Source organism: Pogona vitticeps, chromosome 2 (genome assembly GCF_051106095.1).
Source record: "Pogona vitticeps strain Pit_001003342236 chromosome 2, PviZW2.1, whole genome shotgun sequence".
Classification (NCBI taxonomy): domain Eukaryota; kingdom Metazoa; phylum Chordata; class Lepidosauria; order Squamata; family Agamidae; genus Pogona; species Pogona vitticeps.
Window position 1 is genome coordinate 168543572 of NC_135784.1, and position 13123 is coordinate 168556694.

At 42.0% G+C, this 13123-nt stretch overlaps 1 protein-coding gene across 2 annotated transcripts in view; it reads left to right on the forward strand.

The window, feature by feature from the left end:
- The window catches only part of COL2A1 (collagen type II alpha 1 chain), an 85199-nt gene that overhangs the window by 58408 nt on the left and 13668 nt on the right, over positions 1 to 13123 (forward strand). For both annotated transcript variants that reach the window (XM_020779402.3, XM_072991162.2), the window contains 12 exons: positions 1093 to 1137; positions 1280 to 1378; positions 1960 to 2067; positions 2274 to 2327; positions 4645 to 4698; positions 5770 to 5823; positions 7719 to 7772; positions 7876 to 7983; positions 8722 to 8775; positions 11025 to 11078; positions 11441 to 11602; positions 11718 to 11825. In XM_020779402.3, the coding sequence (XP_020635061.2) occupies positions 1093 to 1137; positions 1280 to 1378; positions 1960 to 2067; positions 2274 to 2327; positions 4645 to 4698; positions 5770 to 5823; positions 7719 to 7772; positions 7876 to 7983; positions 8722 to 8775; positions 11025 to 11078; positions 11441 to 11602; positions 11718 to 11825 (954 nt within the window). The remainder of the gene's footprint in view (positions 1 to 1092; positions 1138 to 1279; positions 1379 to 1959; positions 2068 to 2273; positions 2328 to 4644; positions 4699 to 5769; positions 5824 to 7718; positions 7773 to 7875; positions 7984 to 8721; positions 8776 to 11024; positions 11079 to 11440; positions 11603 to 11717; positions 11826 to 13123) is intronic.

Below are 13123 nucleotides of genomic sequence, written 5' to 3' on the forward strand. Positions count from 1 at the left end.
TAATCTATAGCCACCAAGCACATGTGACTTGAAGTCTTGCTTTCAAAGGGCATATGTACATCGTAAGCCTAAACTGGTTAAATAGCCATTATCTCCTGAGGAAATTTTAAGGTGCAGTATATGTGTGTCGTTGTTGCGGAAAGGTAGTATAAACAATAAATTCTCAGCCGCTCCACCAAACTGTTCTTCAAGGGAACCCATGACAGTTAAGCTAATTCAGAACTGATATAAACATGTGGTGCAGATGCACCCAAAGGGATTTCACTGTGAATCCAAAAAGTACAAATGAGATACGTATTTGGCAGAACACTAATTTGATTTTTATGCTTCAGGGAAATGGTAGCTTGTACCTCTTGCACTAGGAATTCAGCCGCAGGCCTGCTATGGCCTATATGCTCGATCTATGAAACTCATATTTATAGATACAGGAGCATGAGTTGAGCAGTGAAGATCACTTCTGTAGTCATTTGAATTGAATAAGTACTCTGCAGAGCATTTTCAGGGACTCAGTTGGGTGTTGACAGTTTGTGCTGAGGCTAGCCTCTGGACAGTCACGCATATTCACTCACTGGATACCTGGGTGTGAAAAGTAAATCCGGCAGCGGTGTTTACACCAAAAGAATTGGCCAAGAAATTCTGCTGTTGCCAAGTAGGGCAAATGTTAGTCAATGCGTCTTCAGGATAGATAAACATTATTTTGAAGTGTATCTATCTGTTCATTTGGTATGCATGGGCTAACTTGCTTATTCATAAAATTCACTGGATGTATCCAGAAAGTATGCTGGTCAAGAACAGACTCGCTTCTCTCAACACTATCCTCGTATGACCTGAAACACAGCGGATCTGACCTCCCCTGAATATTTGGGTATCATTTCCCCATTGGCCTTCCACACTTCTGTGTTTTGAGGTTGTAAATATAAGTGAGGGTGTTGTGCAATCTGTGGGAAATCTTAACACAAAATATAGGCATTGTCGCAATGTGTGGGTTTTGTTTCTCACTGCCTCATCTGGATATTGAGCCAGCCTGTTTCGTCGAATTGTAGATTAGCTTACTTCTCCCACCTCTTTTAACTACTCCCTTTTTGCCTTCAGGGTGTTCCTGGAGAGGCTGGTACTCCTGGTCTTGTTGGTCCCAGGGTAAGTAGCACACCGTTAACATCGAGCTCCGTAATGTAACCAGGCAGCTCTTAGAACAGCACAAGTTTCAGAAGCAGCTTGTGCCGCTTCTGGTCCTGAGATGCTCCTCCAGTGGCAGTAAAAACCCCTTTGTCTTCTCTAGGGTGAACGTGGTTTCCCAGGTGAACGTGGATCTCCAGGTGCCCAAGGTTTGGCAGGTCCTCGTGGCCTTCCTGGCACTCCTGGTACAGATGGACCCAAGGTAGGTTGCATCCTTTTTTGGCATCTCTTCCAGTTCTACAGTACAACCTCTCCACTGTACATACTCCTTTGGTGGCTGCAGAACACAGAAAAAACTTTATTGCATCTGAATACTCCCAGACACTTTAGCTTAGCTGCTGTCCAAGGAAAGGGGAAATCAGCTGATACGTTTGGGAGAATATTGATAAAAGAACTTCATCAGATGCTGCTCCAATTAGGAAATGGGGACAGTACAGTTGATGAAAATTGGGTTCATTATAAACCTGAATTCAAAAGTTAAAAAGTACAGTTGTCACACTTTCCCCGACTTCCAGAGCTTCAGGTATTTGTTTGCCAGCCTGAATTGCTCCTGCCGTATTTACAGGATACAAGAAAGGGGGGGGGGAGGTGGTCCAAGAATTTGGAAAACAGCTTGACTCGGAGAAATGTAGATTGGCCTGAGCGCTTCCCCATTGATGAAATAACGGGGGTCCGTGTGTTCACAGAGGAGTTTATCTCCAGTTCTGAAAAACCAGTGTGAGCCACAACGAAGGAAAAGTATTGTGATTATAAATGTTGCAATTTCCCCCCCTTATCTGCTAGGGTGCCACTGGTCCTCCTGGTGCTGTTGGAGCTCAGGGCCCTCCTGGTCTACAGGGGATGCCAGGGGAGAGAGGAGCAGCAGGTATTCCCGGGCCAAAGGGAGACAGGGTAAGTGATGCCTCCACATGGAATTCCCGAGGGCTATTTGGCCAGGGGTTGAGTGCCCCCAAGCCAAAGCTGAGTGGAATTCAATGCCTTGCACCCTTTCTTTCTGTTCTTTTCGTGTAGTTATCATAAACTAAGTGGGTTCTTCATAATTTCCACTCAATACTGGCTACTTTTCCCCCCAACCTTTCTTTGCTGTCTTCCAACAGGGTGATATTGGTGAGAAGGGTCCAGAAGGCGCTCCTGGCAAAGATGGCGGCAGAGTAAGTTATAATAGCAAGGCTTGACCCTTTCCTCTTTTAGAGGAGCAAACTGCCTATCTTATGTAAGAAGCAGATTTACTTACATATTTTTCTTCTCCTTTCTTCTAAAAAAAAAGACCCAAAGCAGCTTACACAATATTAAAAAGCCAAAGATGAAATAAATCAAATATTTTAAAATAATCTAATAAGCATTATATTTTAAATGTTAGGTAAAAGTGTTGCTAAAACAGATGAGAGTTGAGAATCCATCTCCACAGGAGGACATGTTATCAGTCTGTCTGTCCTCTCAACCTGCCTGTCTCCTTTGCTGTCCTCCTTAGGCAGACAGGAAGATTTGAATCTTTAGGACAGGTGGTGAATCTCTGGCCCTCCAGATGTTTAGAACTCCCACAATCCCTTGCCTGTGGGGGGGCATGGGTGGGGCTGATGAAGGTTGAGACATACGGAAGATCAAAGGTTCTCCATCCATTCTGTAGAAGAGCTCTGATTAAGGCAAGATAAGACTGGGCCTCTGAAATGTTCTCAAGGCCTATTTTTTTGTTTATTGTTTCATTTATTTACTGTATTTTGTAGGGAACTCTAATAGAGTGTTCAGCCAAAAAGACTTAAGCTCAAAATACTCTCAAATTGATAAGAAAGAAAGCCGCCCCAAGTAGACCTGGTCTAGAGGGGCGGGGTATAAATCTAATTAAAGTAAAAATAAAGAAAACTTTTTTGGTCCTAGGAAAGATAAGCCAGACGTTTCAGACCACTTGAGACATCAGAATATTTCCAAAAAGAAAAAATTTCAAGTACATCATCTGATAATCGTTTGGCAATTATTGATCAGATAAAAATAATTATGCTATATAATTGACTGACAAGATATAATTCCCTCTAACAGCATACTAACATGTTCCTCAGAGTCAAAACAGATAGTATGGAGAATATATATTCCCTTCCTATTAACTCTTTCCCCCTCCCCTCCCATACTGCAATTTGTACAGAGTGGTGTGCCTCAGCAATAGACTCACAAATGAAACCCATGTTTAATTTCCAGTAACCAATAAAGGGAAAAAAAGCATGCTATATGTAAGATATTTAAGGTGACGAAAACTATGTGCTAAGGCAACAGATGCCTCTCTCTGCCTGAGAGAGCAGCATGCCCTTCTGACAATATGCTAAATGTGCCATTACCAACTTGACCCTCATTTTGAAAGCAAAACAAGTACATCCAAAAATAATGGTTTCTGTATCCATGAGGGGCGTCATTGTGTATATAGTAATTTATCAGTATACAAATGAAAAGAGAAAGCTTGTTCTAATGGAGCATCCTTATCCTCTGTAAGATTCCAGGATGTACTGAATATAGACCTAGAAAAGGTGAGAGAGGAAGAAGCCAGAATTAGCCTTCTCAAGGAAGTTAGTGTTTGTGGAAGAGGGGAGTAAGTTGTGGTGAGGCTTACTATAAGATTTTTAAAAAACACTGTACTATACAGGAATGTTTCAGAAAGAAGAGAAGGAAAAAAGATGTGATGTACCTGAACACAGTGCAGAAATCGATAATTAACTATGGCATCCCATTTTGTCCATACCAAGAAACTGTTGTGACCAGCTTTAGTGCAAGTCAGGATCTTAAACCATGAATTCAAGTTAATTTAGGATCTCAACTTGTTCTGAAGCTAATTCTAACTTCCCTGTTTGGATGACATGGAGCGCTATAGTTAATCAGAAACCTTCCCAGTATCTTTTAGGGCACAAAGTTGCTGCATACCCAGGGAAAATACTCTTACTTATCTAGATACTTTGTATTTATGTAGAAGGAGCAAATTATAGCATTAAAAAAAGTTTTAAAAAGACTTTATATTTACGGTGCTGTCTCAAAACACTTCTACTTTTTAATGAACTAATTAATGGAAAGGGACATAAAAGCTAAATTTCTCATCTCACTATTATTTTTCCCCAGAATACGGTAGTGTGGTAAAGAGGGGCTGCAGTGTATACTTTAGAAAATGTAGCCACCATATAAATATATGGCTAGTGATCTCATGCTGAGGGAGGGAGTAATAATACACCAGAATTCCCTGACCTGACATCTACTAGAGCAGGTGGACATGGTGGAGTTCCAGAAACATTAGAAAATATGGACCTATTCAAGAGCCTTGAGAGAATGGGCAAAAAGGAAGAAAAGACATCCACAGGGAAGATTAACTGGATATCAAGAAGCACCATGATAATGTCATGTTTTGGGTTGCTGGCAAATTGGAAGCCTTTTGTACAAGGGGGCTGACACTTGGTACTCGCCAGGACTCCTAACCATTATTTTTCCTTCCACCAGGGTTTGACTGGTCCTATTGGTCCCCCTGGTCCTGCTGGCGCCAATGGCGAGAAGGTAAGCGAGCATGCTCCTCTGAATAGGGTCGCGTATGGTGGCACAATCAGAGGCTGAGTGGCAGGTTGAGGCCTTTAAAGGAGGTGCAAATTCTGTGAGTGTTCTTGCTTTGGTAACAGTCTACTGCTCATCTTGAGTCAGAGAAGAATATGGACACGTATCAGTCGTTACAAGCCAAAATTGGTTTAATAATGACTTCTTTTATGTAGGGATCTTTGAAAATTGTTGTTTTTTTGGAAGAGGTGACTGAGCTAGTGTGATGTAGCAAACAGAGTGATGGACTTTCGGACTCAGGGCCCCTGGGTTCAGATCCCTGCTGAGCAGTGGGAACCCACTGGATGGGGTAGTGATGGCACTGGTAAAACTATTCCATCAATATCTCATGTACTTTGAAAACTCTATTATGGTCACCATAAACCAGGTGCAACGTGACAGCGTATAAGACGCACAGGAGGGAATTAGGGATCTCTAGTGGAAATCATAACATCCTTCTCAAGCTGCAGTGCTTAGGATTCCCTAGAGAAAGCCATGATCGTTTAGACTGGATAAACCAAAATACATTTATAAACGTGTATCTATTACTTTCCTCTGTTGCTGAGGAAGGAGCAAGATAATATCAGGAGCGCCTGTTAAGAAACCTGAGGTTGAGAACTTTTTGATAGATAACCATCTATCTCACATCTGGCATTCAGCACCGCTGCATGTCTTACTCCATTATATTTTATCTCAACATCACCCCTGGATCTCTATTCTGAGCTTCGTAGGCCAGTATCCAAACTAGTGTATTTCTTAGCTAGTAAGCCTGAGGGAAGGGATGGTGTTCCTTTTTATTTCTGTGTAGGACTTGAATATTTTAGCTGACATATGAATAAGGATACCAAAGCAATTCCTCTGCAGCATTGGTGACACTCAGAACGTCTCACTGGCACATTCATTCTGCCGGTTTTGTGGAGCCACACTAAAACTGAGTGATGCTAAATGGAGATGTGGAGTTAGTCAATGTTGGTCAGTCCTGAATTATTAAACTAGAGATCCTGCTGATTCCCCGTACCTTCCCTTCTGTCCCTTTAGGGTGAAGCTGGTCCTCCTGGTCCTTCTGGTGCTGCTGGTGCTCGTGGTGCTCCCGTAAGTTTGCTGCAAATCTTGAATTATTTTGAAGACGTATCAGGTCTGTGGATCTGAGAAATCCTTACAGGATCCATGGGAGTCCTATGAATAAGCAGGGATCAAACAGGCATAGACTTTCCTAGGATTGTTCTTACACTGAGGGAGAAAGTGTGTTGCTCCGATGTTGCGTGACTTAAGCTGGTGTTACCTTCTTTCTAATGGAAAATTCATGAGCTTGTACCAATGGGCACAGGAAATCTTTGACCAACGTGTAGGAAAGTTACTTTTCTGGAGTTTAGATCCAAGAAGTGGCTAGCCAGTGAGCATGCTGGTTGGGGATTCTGGGAGTTTTACTAAAAAAAAAGAGGGGGGAAGAGAAGAAAAGGTGGTGATGTTTCCAGACTTTACATTCATCTTCCATTATAATTACCAACTGGCATAAAATCATAGACTAACAGAGTTGGAAAGGACCTATAATGCCATTGGGTCCACACACACCCTGCTCAGTCTAGGAATCCAAATTAAAGCAGATTTGACAGATGGTTGTCCAGTTTTCTCTTGAATGCCATGAGGGCTGGAGCACTCACCTCCTCTTGAGGTAATTGACTTCATTGTCATACTGCTCTAACAGTTAAGTTTTTCCTAGTATGCATGAGAAAGCAGTTCTCAGTACTGGAAAGCCTGGGTCTTCCTATGCTAAATGCAGAAAGGGGAGAGTTTGCTTCATGCCCCAACAACATATGGCTGTGGAACTTTTCACCAGAAAGCAGAGAAAGCCAAATGACAGTCTGCAGAATATTGTATCTTTCCTGGAGTGACTCTGCAAAATCTTTTATAAGTTAGAGAAAAAGAGGAGGGGACTCATCCGTACTTTTATTTACCAGGAAAAGAAACAATGCATCTCTATGGATGCATCACACACCATTTACTGTAGTGCTGTCACATCCACATTTCTTGAAGGAGAAATGATCATTGGCTATATGTCTCTCCAGGGTACCCTGGAAAAATGCATTGTGTTCCTAGATACTCCAGTCCATGATGTCCTACTGACCAGGGGTTCATCTGGATAGAAGATTAATTCTCTAGGCACTTATTATGCTGTTATTTTTTTCATCATCCAGACAATGCAAGGCTAAAATCAATATCAGTCGTAACAAAGTGTGACCTTAAAAACCTGTTTTCCCAAGCTTTTGTAAAGAAAACATATCTTGTAGGTGATTATTTTTTGTTTTGTTTTATTCCTCTGTGTCCTACTAGCAGAATTCAGGCGGTAAGACCTTTTCCCTTTGGAAGTTTTCAATTTAGCTCTACTTCACTATTTAAAAAGCAGGCAAACAGAAGCATTCAGCAGGCATGATAATTTTTCCTGCAATATTTTTAAAGGAGGAGATTGTGAAGAGAACTAATATCTGAAGCTTATTCGCAGTGCATGTCTGCTGTTGGACACTTTTGTTTTAGTCCTAAATGGATAAAACAAAGCACCGGAAATGAAACCGCCAAAAACAAACATTTTAAAAGTACTTAAAGGGTCATTAAAGGGTTTCCTTGAGGTTTCTGAAAGATTTTCTAAAATTCTTAAAGAGATGCTGATTTCTTGGGAACAAAGTGGGATTTCAAGAATAAATGTGGACAGAAATCCTGGTAGGATTTGTGTTCAAGCAGCAGCACTTGGCACAAAGCGGAAAGGAACAAGTGATCCATGTATATGCTAACCATAAAGAAACCATAGTGCTGCATGATGCCAGCTTTATTACAGATACAGCTATCTGTTAGAGAGTCAGAAAACAATGGCAATTAGAGAACAGAAATGACACTGAATACAGATACTGGCTATTACGAGGCATACAGAAGATTGGGTGGAGTGTCTTTATTTTTCTGTCCTTTGCTGTGGATGACCATCATTTCTGTTATAGGGTGACCGTGGTGAACCAGGTGCTCCAGGCCCTGCTGGATTTGCTGGCCCCCCTGTAAGTATTGTTTGGTACCTTGAGCATTTCCTTTTCTAATGTGCGGCAGGATTTGCAGGGGCCTGCCTCATCCTGGACACTTTTGCTTTCCTCCCCAATGCAGGGTGCTGATGGCCAACCTGGTGCTAAAGGCGAGCAAGGTGAATCTGGCCAGAAGGGAGATGCTGGGGCCCCAGGCCCACAGGGTCCATCCGGTGCTCCTGGTCCACAGGTGAGTACGCATGATCCCTTATCTTGGATGATAGCTGAGGACCAGCAGGAATCTTCAGGAATGGAAGATATCAGGGGCTGGATGGGGAGACAAAAAAAGAGCTGGATATTATACCTAGAGCTTGGAATGTGGGCTCTGACGTAACGATTACATTGGTGAAGGGATGATGGGATGGGAGCAGAGCAGTGGGCTGGCATCCTATGGAGCTCCATTTCATCTCAACTCTTGGACTAGACAAACTTCTAGATTGTGTGTGGGAGGGCCTATCAATGGCTTTTAGCAATGATATCCCCATCCAGTGTGCTTTCATGTACTAATTACTGGAGTACAAACAGCGGGGGGTGGTGGTGTTAGAGTGCTGTTGCCTTCTCTTTATGCCTTGCATAACAAAATGCTTCCATAGCATTTCTCAGTGTTACAAAATGCCTTAAAAACAATCCTGGTTTCGTTTATTCCCATTTAAAAAAAAACCTCTAAGGGAAAGACTTACTCACTTTACTAAGTATTACACACTCATAAATTTATGATCGCTCAGGCTACCATCACCACTACGTAAGTGTCCAAGAAGTCCACAGAGAAAGAAAGCAGGAGGATTGCTCAGGAGAGGAAATACTGGAGCTATGAGAAGGCTGGTGGCTTCTTGAAAATCTTCACGAGAGAAACCACTGATAGTAGATAAGGGGAAATAATCAGCCTTATGTCTGTATAACCTGGTTTTTGCTTTCCTTTCCTTTGTAGGGCCCAACTGGTGTGACTGGTCCAAAGGGAGCTCGTGGCGCACAAGGACCTCCAGTAAGTATTTTCTGAATCATTTGTTTTCCTCTTGCAGGCGGTGTACCCTCCTCGAGATCTTGGTTTGGATCTTCTCTCTTCCTCTTTCTGATACAGACACCTCTGGTATTAGGGCAAGTGGCTTTCCTAAACGTGTCTTCTCATTTGTAACAGACTTCTAAAAACTAGTTTGCTTCAAGGGTGGTTTCACCCATAAGCTTTGTAGATCGCACGGTTCAGCACCTTGGAGAGCAACCCACAGTATCTCCTTGTGCCTCTCTGGTTTCTCTTAGGAAAGGAGTGGCAGGGCGTTTCAACTTGCTGCTGTCTGCCTCCCTCTCTGAAAACTTTAAAATGGCTCCATAATTATTATAATACTTATTTCAATCTCTTAAACTGAGGTGGGGATCTGTGTAAGATATTTGTGTGGACTGAGGACTTGTGAGATCTATGGGAGTCCTTAGTTTTAAAAGAGTTTAAAAGTCTTTTCTCCTCCCCAGCTCCTCATAGCTGCTTTCTCTTTGGAGTAATTCTGCAGAAGTCTTTGATCTGTCAGTAGTTAAGAGAGGGAGGAGGCATGTTTGTTTGAGAAAACGTGGGTGCACCAGGAGAGGTAGCCGTTTATGACTATGTAACAAAACAGGTCCTTTTAGTGTCAGTTGTATGAACTCAGGTTTTAAAAGGAGAATAAAAATCAAAAGATTCCATGCTTTGCTCTTATGACTCTACATATTGGTCAGAATCCTACTGACATTTTATATGAAATCAGGGAAGTCTTGGTGGCAAATTGGTGCTGATGAATACATGTCCAGGAATACAGGCAGAGCCGCATTCCTTAGCAGTGATTCACCACTGTGACTTATGCTACTTATGTGGTGCACATGTGAATCACCAGGAGGATACTGGCCTTTGTGTCCCATGCACAGAAAGAAGGTTTGTAGGTCACTAATAGGAGCACATGATTTGCTTTTGCAAATGATATCTTCATTTAAAGGCTTTTAGGTAGGATAACTGGGAAGGATCTTTACCTCAGAAATTAAATCTCTTTCTTCGTATCAGAACATTGCACAATTTAAAATTGTGGACATATATAAAATGCAAGTAAAATTAAAATATTATGATCTAGCAAATTTACAGTGCAATGCTTCTAGAAGTAGAAGGATTGGCCAGCTGTACACCATTGTCCGGGGGATGCCCAAGTGTACTCCGAGTGTTTTTCCCACTCTTTGTGGGGGGTGTCCTTCTGTGTCCCCCACTTAAACCTCTGCTGATTAATGTGGATAGTACAGGGATAACTGAATATACCACATGCTTTCCTTTAAGGGAACAGGATTATAGTCCAGCAATTTGTTGTTAACTTCAGAAAGGTTTCCTAACTGCATTGTCTAAAGGAAAAGAAATCAGTTTCAAGTGATACCACATAAATGGGAAGGTTTTTTCTTAATTGGCATTTCCATAAATTTATCAAGTTTTGCCTGTCAACTGTTACATTCCTCCTGATCAGTTATGGGCAGCCTTGCCTAGTGCTTTTGGCAAACTTGGATTTTCTAGCTGTTATGTACAACTTTAAGTCTATTGCAGGATGAAACACACACTCAGAGAATTGTGCCTTTCCAGCTTTTTCAACAGTTTTCCTTCCAGTGATGTACTTGCTTCATTATACATGACTCTGGAGTCAGAGATACAAAGGAAACCATTGTTAACATTCCAGAGGCAATCTTGATGACACATGGGCTTCTGCTATTAATGTGCTTTTCATAATTACTCTCTTTTTGGCCACTTGAGGGAGCACTGCTTTTAGAAACAGATTCCTCTCAGCATGTGGTTTGGAAGAGAAGCAGTACCCCCAAAAATGGTTATGTTAGGAATGCAGTTTGTTGATGAAATCAGCATCCAACAACACTCCCAAGTCTAATCTATAATGGTCCTGGGAGCCAAAGTAATATATTACCTCCCTGTTTTTGCCCTGGGTGCTAATAGGACATTGAGTGAAAGTAGGGCAGAAATCAGACTGCTTCCTCAATCAATTTGCCCTTTGTTTGATCTCAACAAGTACTTTAGAAACAATAAAAGGTTTCCCTGGTACTTTCCAATCAGGGAGAAATTTGAGTAAAAGCTTGAAGTCTTGTTATGCCTTCAGTGAAACAGGCTGAAAACAAAGGGGGTGATTGGTTGTTTTCTCAGCTTTCTAGGCCTTGGTTACTTCTGGCCTAACAGTTTTTCAGGTGTTCTGTTCATTACATTATTTTTTCCCTTTCTTTTCTCCCCAGGGTGCCACTGGATTCCCTGGTGCTGCAGGGCGAGTTGGACCTCCAGGCCCTAATGTAAGTTCACACACAAGACTTGGCAGGAAAAATAGCCTCTCATGGAACACTTCTATCCTCGGGTGAATTTTAAACATTCAGCATCCACTAAGGAATTTTAACCTTTATTTTTATAAGTCCCATTTCACACTGTAGCCAGACTACTTTGCCAGCTCCAACATAACCATAACCACTAGCAACAATTTTGTAACAAGATGGATTCATAGCACTTCTCAATACTATTATTATTTTATACAGAGGGTTGTCCATGGGATTCTTGTTGGATTTTCCTCTTTCCCATAATGGGATGCATTATTTTTTTAAAGCAGGTGGAATGAAGTCACTCGCTCTTCATTTATCTAGTCATTATGTTTTCCTCCTAGGGCAATCCTGGACCCCCTGGCCCACCAGGTGCTGCTGGAAAAGATGGTCCCAAAGGTGCTCGCGGTGATGCTGGCCCGGTTGGTCGTGCTGGTGACCCTGGTTTGCAGGGTCCTGCTGGTCCTCCAGGAGAGAAGGGAGAAGCTGGAGAAGATGGCCCACCTGTATGTAATCACAATGCCTTTTGGCATATGAAGTTGACCTGACCTGGTACTATTTCTTTTCCAAATTAACTCCTCTCTCCACTGTTTTGTTCTTTTCTGTTCTTCCCCTGCACAGGGTGCTGATGGCCCACCTGGACCTCAAGGTTTGGCAGGCCAAAGAGGGATTGTGGGTCTTCCTGGTCAGCGTGGTGAGAGAGGCTTCCCTGGTCTGCCTGGTCCTTCTGTAAGTGATTTCAGGAGTTATGAAATAAGCACAAGCCTGGACATGCGTTTGCAAAGTCTCCTGTGTTTTCTGCCCAGGTTTAAAACCTTAAGTCTGCAGCAGGCTGGAGGCTTCTCATTTCTTTCTTTTGTGCTTAAAACACCATAAGAGTATCTGTTTTTCCACATTTGCTCAGCTACAAAAGCTGTAAGGTGTGCACTTAACCATATTCCACATATTAAGGCTTTTGTGAATACTGCATCTAAAAATGTCATGTTTTGAAGCATTACATATGCAAGTAGTATTCATCTCTCAGATTAATGCATTTGTGCAAATTTGATCAGTTTAGGTTATAGTTTTGTTTACCAAGTATGAAAATAGAAACATTTGGGGATGAGTTGACATATTAAGGTACCACATTATTAAAAAGAGGCAGAGGAGCAGAGATTAAGGTCTGGCTCCCAGATGTATAACTGAAGATGTTAGAGGGAGTACCGTCTTAATGTTTTCCCCTCAGGGTTTATTCACACGTGCTTGGTAACCAGTGGCTACAAAGACTATGGGTGATGGGAGTTGTAGTTCAGCAGCTCTGGAGGGGGCAGGTTGGTGAATCTGATATAGGGAATATTGTTTCAAAATTCCCCAGTGTGAATATTATGCATTGTCTGAAAATTATAAAAAAGGGAGGAACATATCTATGCCTGTTCCTCATTGTTGTAGTTCTTGCAGGAAGAACTAGGCCCAGACAGCCCCTTATACAAAGGAAGTGCTCCTGTTTCCAAGTGAGGACCAGGGCATATATTATGTATGTCTGAACCAGCCAGTTGATGAAATGGAGAAATGAGAAGGGTGTTCAGAGCATCTCTGAAAATATGTTGTGGCCAAGAAAAAGACAGAGGACATTTTAATGCTTCACCTTCCAAGAGAGAGTGGAGGGGCCTGCCCCAAGCAAAGCCAGGAAGGAAGAAGAAACAAAATAAGGCTAATTACATGAAGGAATGTTTGGATGCATAGATAAATAGGAAGGGTATATTTCATTAATTCTACATCAGAATCAAGTCCAGTAATAAATAGCATTGATACTGGAATAGTCTGATCTCCCCAGATAACAGTGGATGTGCCTCAGCTTTAAGATTCTAAACTCAGTGGGCCTGCGTGGGGATATTGCAGTTTATATGGGCTCCATAGTTCATGACAGAGCTCATACTTTATGAATGGAAAAAGGCTGAGTTTTAGTCATGGGTATTTCAAATTAGAAGAACTGGAATGTCACAACCCCTGGGAAAAGCTGAGATGGTGGAGAACTACTGCAAATCACA